Source organism: Ictidomys tridecemlineatus, chromosome 1 (genome assembly GCF_052094955.1).
Source record: "Ictidomys tridecemlineatus isolate mIctTri1 chromosome 1, mIctTri1.hap1, whole genome shotgun sequence".
NCBI classification, from domain to species: domain Eukaryota; kingdom Metazoa; phylum Chordata; class Mammalia; order Rodentia; family Sciuridae; genus Ictidomys; species Ictidomys tridecemlineatus.
Genome location: NC_135477.1, coordinates 52,517,649 through 52,525,969, shown reverse-complemented (window position 1 = coordinate 52,525,969; position 8,321 = coordinate 52,517,649). Strand labels below are relative to the sequence as shown.

Sequence of the window (8,321 nt, the reverse complement as noted above, 5' to 3'; positions counted from 1 at the left end):
GGAAAGGAACTGGGTGTGCCCAAACAGTCCGACCGCTCACTGCCAGTCATGTGATGGAACAGCGAGCAAGGAGGACCGGGAAACCTACCCTCAACCGGGCCCCGCCCACACGACGTCATCCGCGGTGGCCCCGCCCCACCCTCTGGAAGAAGGAGCACCAGGCCCCGCCTTCAAACGGCCTCTCCTGGAGGGCCAGGCCGGTCAGCGAGGCGGAGGGAGGCCGGGAGAGGCGCCGGTGCAGGGGGAGGGGAGTAAAGGAAGGGGGTGGTCACGTGCGGCGGGCGGCTGGAGGTCACGTGACGGGGCGCCGGGCGGAGGGAGCCGGGGCTGGGAGTTCTCCTGAGAGAAGAGGAGTGAAGTGGCGGGGACGCGGCGGCGGCAGTGCTGACAATGGTGAGTGCGCGGCGGCCGGTGCGCTAGTCTCCCGCCTTCAGCCCGGAGCGCGCGGCGCGACGGCCAACGGCGGGCGCGGCGTCGCGTAAGGAAGGGGCGGGCGGGGAGCAGGGAGCAGGTTAGGCCTGTCTGGCTACCCCGGGTTCGGGGGAGTGCGAGCGGCGCCGCCTCTTCCCGGTCTCGACGAGGCCCGAGGACCGGCAGGCGGCCGTGCCTCTCCTGGTCATGTCGGAGCCTCTGCCGGCGTTCCTCGACCGGCTGTGGGGGCCCTGGCTGGGCACCCGGACCCCGCCCCTGCGGGGGCCCGCGGCCACCTCCCCGCCCAAGGTAGCAGGTCCCTGCGCTCCTCCCCGGCAACCTCGCTTCCATGCAGGTTGGGTGACCCAGCGTCCCCCAGTTCCGGACTCTGGTGGACTTGGTCACTCTCCCTGTGTTATGAGCTTGATAAACTCCCCTATTTTTTATCCTGGATACGGTGACTGTGATATGACCCTACTTGAGGGTGGTGGTTGACACTTGTAGAATGGGAGAGAAAGGGGTGTCTGAATGGGGTGACGTTTTTAACTCCGAACACTTTGAGTTTCGTGTCCGCGGATTTCAGCGTTGACTTCGTTTCCTTCCCTAAGCCGTTTCTTTAACTTAACGCTTCGGGATGTTGAAATGGCCTAGGAAGCAGAGGAGGGAGGGAAATCAGTTTTCTAACCCCAGTTTGTGGGAAGCACAAGCGTGGGCACGGTGGTGGTTAACTTTTGAGCGTCGGCAGCCCCCTCTAGATTGGATCTCATTGGGCTCATTTTACGGTAGCATTCATTTATTCGTTTTATTTGCTCTGCATGCTTTGAGTGCCTACTATGTGCTTTCCATGTCCTACCTCCTTTCCCAAAGCTTGCCTTTTAAATAAACTGAAACTTTTGGCTAATAGTCAAGCCAGTTTTTTTTTTTAAGTTACTTTGAATAAATAACTTCTAAAGTCAGAAATTGCTTTGCTTTCATGTAAAGAAAAAAAAAGATGTATTCATTTTTGGAGTTTTTTTCCTTTCATTTATTGTCCAGGGCCATAAACAAAACTGCTTGCTTTCTTTTAGCATACAGTCTAAGGATAAACATTAATTTGTGTAAACTGATTGTTTAACGTGGAAATTACAATTGTGGTAAATACTGAGAAGGAATTACTGGAGGACTTCACCTAGTCAGGGAGTTGGGGAAGCCTTCTCTGATTATAATTTGAAAAGAAAACTTTATAAAGCTCTCCAATTTTTTGCTTATATGTGTAATTAGTGCTTTTACTAAGCTTTCTGCGATATGTTAAAGAACGGGTTTATTTTCAAGTTACTTGTCAAACAAATGAAATTGTAAAACTTTGAAACGTTGAAATGGCACAAATGTATGTGTGAAAATATGCTGTTTCATTGTGTGTAGGCTAAGCAAATAAATTTTGAGAGTCTCCCTTCCACCTCACCTTGATCTACATTTCATCCACCGGTCTTGGTGCACTTTGTTCTATTAGGACTAAAAAATGTCTTTTATGTATCCACATGTAATTTTGCTACATGATAATGCTTAATGTGGGGTTTACACATTGTATGAAAAATCTTAAATTAACCCAAAGTTAGTGATTAATATGAGGTTTAGGTCAAGATTAGAAAACAGAAAACAATCGCTATAATGTTTTACTAATAATATATTGCAGTCTAGTTATTTAAAAGTGACCTAGAAGTTTTATTATTTTCTTTTTTGTTTTGCTGATACTGGGGATTGAGCCCATGGCCTCTCATGTACTAGGCAAGCCTCTACCATTGAGCTACATTACTAGCCCTAAGAGTTTTTTTGTTTTTAATATTTTTTTAATTGTCATTGGACTTTATTTTATTTATTTATATATGATGCTGAGAATCGAACTCCAGTGCCTAGGCAAGCGCTCTACCACTGAACCACAACCCCAGCCTTAGCCCTAAGAGTTTTAACTTGTATTATTAATTGTGTAGTATTGTTCTTGAACATTCTTTTTTGGGGATACTTGTAAAGACAAGTGCTCTGCCACTGAGCCATATACCCAACCTAAAAATCTCATACTCCTATTGCTCACTTGAAGTTATCTTTGAAAAGAAGATCTCAATAGTATTCTTTCAAAACTGCCTTCTGTTATTTCAGCAAGTCTAAAGTATCCTTTTTATTACATTGTCTTTTTCATATTTTTATACTGGGGATTGAGCCACATCCCCTGCCCTTTTTAAAATTTTTTTTATTTTGAAACAGGGTCTTGCGAAGTTACCTAGGGCCTCCCTAAGTTGCTGAGGCTGGCTTTGAACTTTCAATCTGCTTGCCTCAGCCTCTCTAAAGTTGCTGGGATTACACGTCTGCACCACTGCATTGGGCTGTTTTTACAATTTTTATTCCCTTCCTTTCTTGTATTTTATTTTCTCTTTAACATATCAGAAGTATTATAATTTGATTGTGAATAATTAGAATTAAATATCATGACTTTTTATTTGAAATGTGAGAATATATAATCTTGAAATAAAATAAAACCAAGACCTTGGGTAAAGAATCTTTTACTTTCAACTGCTTTTAGAAAACAAAAAAGACAAGTTCTTTTCTCAGTTTTTTTTTTCTGTTGTTGACTTGTGAAATATAACACTTTTTTGGAGTTTTCTTTTGAGTAAAACTATAGGTTCATTTTTGATATGTCTCAATATTAAAAAAAAAAGCTGTATGTTAACCCAATGCTAAAATCTTATGGCATAGTTAACTTGTTAAAATGCTATAGTTTATTACTCAACCTAACTCTTTGGCATATGCTATTTTTTGTTATACTTTTTTTTTTTAGTTGTAGTTGGACACAATACGTTTATTTCACTTATTTATTTTTATGTGGTGCTAAGGATCGAACCCAGGGTCTCACAAATGTGAGGTGAGCACTCTACCACTGAGCCACAACCCTAGCCCCTTGTTATACCTTCTGATTCCTCACCATTTTAACTTTAAAAAAATGTTTTATTAATTATTGATGGACCTTTATTTATTTATTTGTTTAAATGTGGTGCTGAGGATTGCACTCAGTGCCTCACACATGCGAGGCAAGTGCTTTACCACTGAGCCATAACCCCATCCCCATTTTAACTTTATTGTATTGAGAAGGAAGTCTGTTTTTTTTTTCCACTTTTAGTTCTGAAATAGTTAATGCATACAGAAAATAATGTAGTACATAACACCTAGGTTTTTCTTTTTCTTCTTTTGGTATTGGAAATGCACTCAGGATTGTTTAACCACTGAGCCACATCCACAGATATTTTTATTTTTATTTTATTTTTTAAATTTTGAGACAGGATCTCACTAAATCCTGAGAGCCTCAATAATTTGCTAAGGCTGGTCTTGAACTTGCAATCTTCCTGTCTCACCCTCCCAAATTGGGATTACGGGTGTATGATACCATGCCTAGCCACATGTATTTTTAATGCCTAGGAATTTTTAATTTTTAAGAATTGGTATCAGGACAAGACTTTTTGTGCATGATTATTAATTGTGTAGTTTTCTAAAACTAAGTCTTTTGGCAATTTTAATTAGTGCTGATTTTAATTTTGCCCAAATTGTTTTTATTTATTTTGGGAGAGGGAACTGGGGATAGTACTGAGGGACACTTGATCACTGAGCTACGTCCCCAGCCATATTTTTTTTTTTTTTTTAGAGAGGAGGGGGGAGAGAATTTTAATATTTATTTATTTATTTTTTAGTTATTGGCGGACACAACATCTTTGTATGTGGGGTTGAGGATCGAACGTGGGCCGCACGCATACCAGGCGAGCGCGCTACCGCTTGAGCCACATCCCCAGCCCCACCAGCCATATTTTGTATTTCATTTAGAGACAGGGTTTCACCGAGTTGCTTAATACCCCACTTTTGCTGAGGCTGGCTTTGAACTCATATCCTCTCTTCTCAGCCTCCCGAGCCTCCCGAGCTGCTGGGATTACAAGCATGTAAAATCGTGCCCAGCCAAAATTGTATTTAATTTTTGATTATTTGATTTTTGTTATTTTTCAAATACCAAGTGCAGCTCTGTTAAATATTATAATAATATATAATGTTATAAAAAACTGTTAGAAAACAGTTTTTATAGTTTTTACAATTTATTTTTCCTTGAAGTAGCTTTGGTAAGTGTCGGGTTAAAAATTAATATTTCTGCCTTAATTTTATAACTCAAATGAATTGATGTTGTGGGTGTCACAAGGGAGAAGAACTCATTTTCTTCTTACCCTCACTGCCAATTGGTGTTCTCTTTTTCTGCACCTGACTTTGTTTCCCCAATTAAAATAGCTACTTGGAGATGTTGCTTTTATCCTTTCATAAGTGATCTATCCACAGTAGTCTCCTCTCTTGTTGGCTCAGTGGTTTGCACATAGTTAATAATTAGTGGATTGATTTTGAACTGTTGTACATCTTTTTAAAAAATTTTTTTAAAGTTGTTGATGGACCTTTATTTTATTTATTTATTTATTTATATGTGGTGCTGAGAATCGAACCAAGTGCCTCATGCATGCTAGGCAAGCTCTCTACCACTGAGCCACAACCCCAGTCACCCCCCCCCCCGCCCCCGAACTGTTGTACATCTTATCTGTAGTTTTCTCTTAGGAGAACATGTAGAACATGTAGTATTTTAAAATTTGCCATTTTTGAGTAGATTTTGAGTTTTAAGACTTGGAGTGTGAACACTAACTAGGAATAGATAATGCAGGTAACCTATCATTGAAGTTTTTCTCTAGATTAGTTCATTGTAGTTTTCTGATAAAAATTTTGAGTTTGTTGTTCTCAGAAAAGACTAAAACATCACGTCAAAAAGAAAATTTGGGGGGATGGGAGTTGTAGCTTAGTGGTAGGGGGCTTGCCTAGCGTGTGTGAGGCACTGGGTTCAATCCTCAGCACCACATAAAAATAAATAAATAAAGGTATTGTGTTCATCTAAAGCTAAAAAAAAATTTAAGAAAAAGAAAATTTGCTATTTGGAATATATCAAAAACACTAATTTGGCAATTCTTGTAGTTTCTTGAAATTATAAGCCCACCCATTTAATATAGGAGTAATGAAAACAAAGAAGCAAGTCCACATTTTGGGAAAACACTGTCTCATCTGATCATAGTATCATTTGTGACCTACAAAGCCTTTTGGAGGCTCATTATCTTGCTTGCCATTCCCTGGCCACCTCAGGACAGAGCTGACCTTGTCTGTGCTTGAGTTCCATGCTCTAGGCTTCGCTATTACACCAGTGCTAATTTGCTGGGAAAGGGCTGGCATTACCACCTATTCTAGATATCATCCAACTTCTTTTGTATAGTCAGTTTTTTTCCTATTATTAGAATGGTATGTGTATGTTTAAATTTAACATTCCAATAGGTATTTCAGTGCCTTCTATTAAATGTCACTACTGCTCTAGGTCCTGTCTCTTCAGTGAGGAATAAAGGATATGGTGTCCTCACATAGTTTACAGTGTAGTAGGAGTGTCAGGCAGTAAAATCAGCCTTGCGACACCTAACTTTGGAGAATCCAGTTTGGATTAGGGAGTTAGGGAGAGTCTTATGAAAATGACTCAAACTTAAATTAAATGGATGAGTTAGGTTAAGGTACTTTGCTTGACTCTAGGACAAAGAATTTGGCAAATGTGATGAACTTTTGCAGAAAAATCTTAAGATCATTTGAGGCTGATGTAACTCAAGAGATGTATAGAGCTAGATATATGTAAGATGTTACAGAATGCAGTGTGTGTGTGTGTGTGTGTGTGTGTGTATGTGTGTGTGTACTATTGAAGTTAACATTATGTATAAGGATATAGCTTGATGAATTTCATAAAGTGTACATGCCTGTGTGTCAAGTGCTCAGAACAGAGAGCAGTACTAGCACCCCACTTATTTTATTCTTCCTCCCACTTCTTAACCTCTAATATTACAATGTACATTACATGCTTTTGACTTATATGTATATGAGATCGAAACAGAATGTATTCTCCTGTGTGGCCTCTTGGACTCTTTCATTCAACTTTTTTTTGTTGTTGTTGTTGATAGATATTTGGATTGTTTCCATTGGAGGCTGTTATAAACATATTTGTCTCCTGTAAATTTCTGTTTAGGAATATATCCAGGGATGGAATTGTTGGGTTATGGGATGTATACATCTTCAGCTTTACTAGATCATGCCAAACTATTTCCTAAAGTAGTTCCAATTTATAAGTTCACCAGCCCATGGAAATATTTTATAAACAGGAAATTATATGATCAAATTCATGTTTTTTAAAGACTACCCTGCTTGTTGTATAGGGTAAGTTAAGAAGGGATATAGTACATGATAGAAGACTATTATCTTGTAAATTAAAAAAACCAAAAAACCAAGAATAGACTAGAAGACTGGCTTTCCTTAGTGACAAAATAATTTTTGGCTTGTTTTGGTACTGGGGAATTGAACCTAGGGGTGCTTTATCACTGAACTACATCCCCAGTCTTTTTTCTTTTGAGACAAGGTCTTTCTAAGTTGCTAAGGGTCTTGCTACGTTTCTGATGCTTCCCTTGAGCTTGTGAACCCACTGCCTCAGCCTGTCAAGTCGCTGAGGGTAGAGGCCTTCACCAATATGCCTGGTGACAAAAATAATTTTAATTATATCCTATACTATAGTTGCTAATGGATTCTGTTCATATTACTTGATTATTACCAACTAATATGTTTTGGCATTGATAAGCAATTGATTTTTGTTCTTTATAGTTCTGTCATATCGAGGATTTACAGAATAAGGCTTGTATAAATTGGAGAAATTTCATTGGTTTCCTCAGAGTCAGCTTTTGTGCACGCGCGTGCGCGCGCACACACACACACACACACACACACACACACACACTTTTAGTAGTAGGTGGACACAATTCCTTTATTTTATTTGTTTTTATTTTTATGTGGTGCCAGGGATCGACCCCAGTGCCTCACACATGCTAAGCAAGCTCTTTACCACTGAGCCACAACCGCAGCCCCTAGGGCCAGTTTTACTCAAAGGGCTTATATAATGTAACACATCCTGTTTAGACCTAATATAGCAGTAGATTTTATAGTAAGCAGTGCATTATAATAATTCATTTCAACTTTTTTAGAAGTAATTTGGATTATGCAAATTCTGCTCTCATGAAAACTCCTCATAGAGGTTTAATAAAAGTTAATTTTTCAAACTTAAGATGTTAAGATGGCTGGGCTTGTGGCGCATGCCTATAATTGCAGTGGCTCAGGAGGCTGAGAAAGGAGAATCTCAGGTTCAAAGCCAGCCTCAGCAGTGGTGAAGCTAAGCAACTCAGTGAGACCCTATCTCTAAATAAAATACAATATAGGGCTGGGGATATGGCTCAGTGGTCAAGTGTCCCTGAGTTCAATCCCTGGTACCCCACCCCTACCCTGCCAAAAAAAGAATTCTTACAGTTCTAGTATGCTAGTATTTGATTATTTATAATGGTTACCTATGGAAATGATTGAAATTATAACACTTAATTGTTTATTTTTTTCCCTTTTTGGTGATAAAAAAAACCTATAAAATGAAATCTTTTAATCTAACTTTAAAAAGTGTATAGTACAGTACTATTCACTATTTACACATTATTATATTCAGTTTGTAAAGTTTTGATGTAGAATTTGATGTAAGCTTGTGAACTCACAGATTTGTAGTCTAACTGTAGGTCAATGCTGTAATAAAATTTGAATTTAAAATGTTGTGACTGGCTGCATACGATAATTATGAGCATTTTTATTTTATTTCAGAGTTTTCTTGGAGGCTTTTTTGGTCCCATTTGTGAGATTGATGTTGTCCTTAATGATGGAGAAACCAGGAAAATGGCAGAAATGAAAACTGAAGATGGCAAGGTGGAAAAACACTATCTCTTCTATGATGGAGAATCAGTTTCAGGAAAGGTAAA

General features: G+C 39.3%; 1 protein-coding gene across 3 annotated transcripts in view; it reads left to right on the top strand.

Annotated features, from left to right (window-relative positions):
- Positions 1-243: 243 nt before the first annotated feature.
- Vps26a (VPS26 retromer complex component A) overlaps positions 244-8,321 on the top strand; it is a 38,468-nt gene continuing 30,390 nt past the window's right edge. The window contains exons 1-2 of one of the 3 annotated variants that reach the window (XM_005325962.4): positions 244-393; positions 8,167-8,316. In XM_005325962.4, the coding sequence (XP_005326019.1) occupies positions 391-393; positions 8,167-8,316 (153 nt within the window). In that variant the 5' untranslated portion in view covers positions 244-390. Of the gene's footprint in view, positions 394-578; positions 721-8,166; positions 8,317-8,321 lie in introns of those variants that run through there. The other 2 variants (XM_078041149.1, XM_078041159.1) reach the window with 2 other exon arrangements.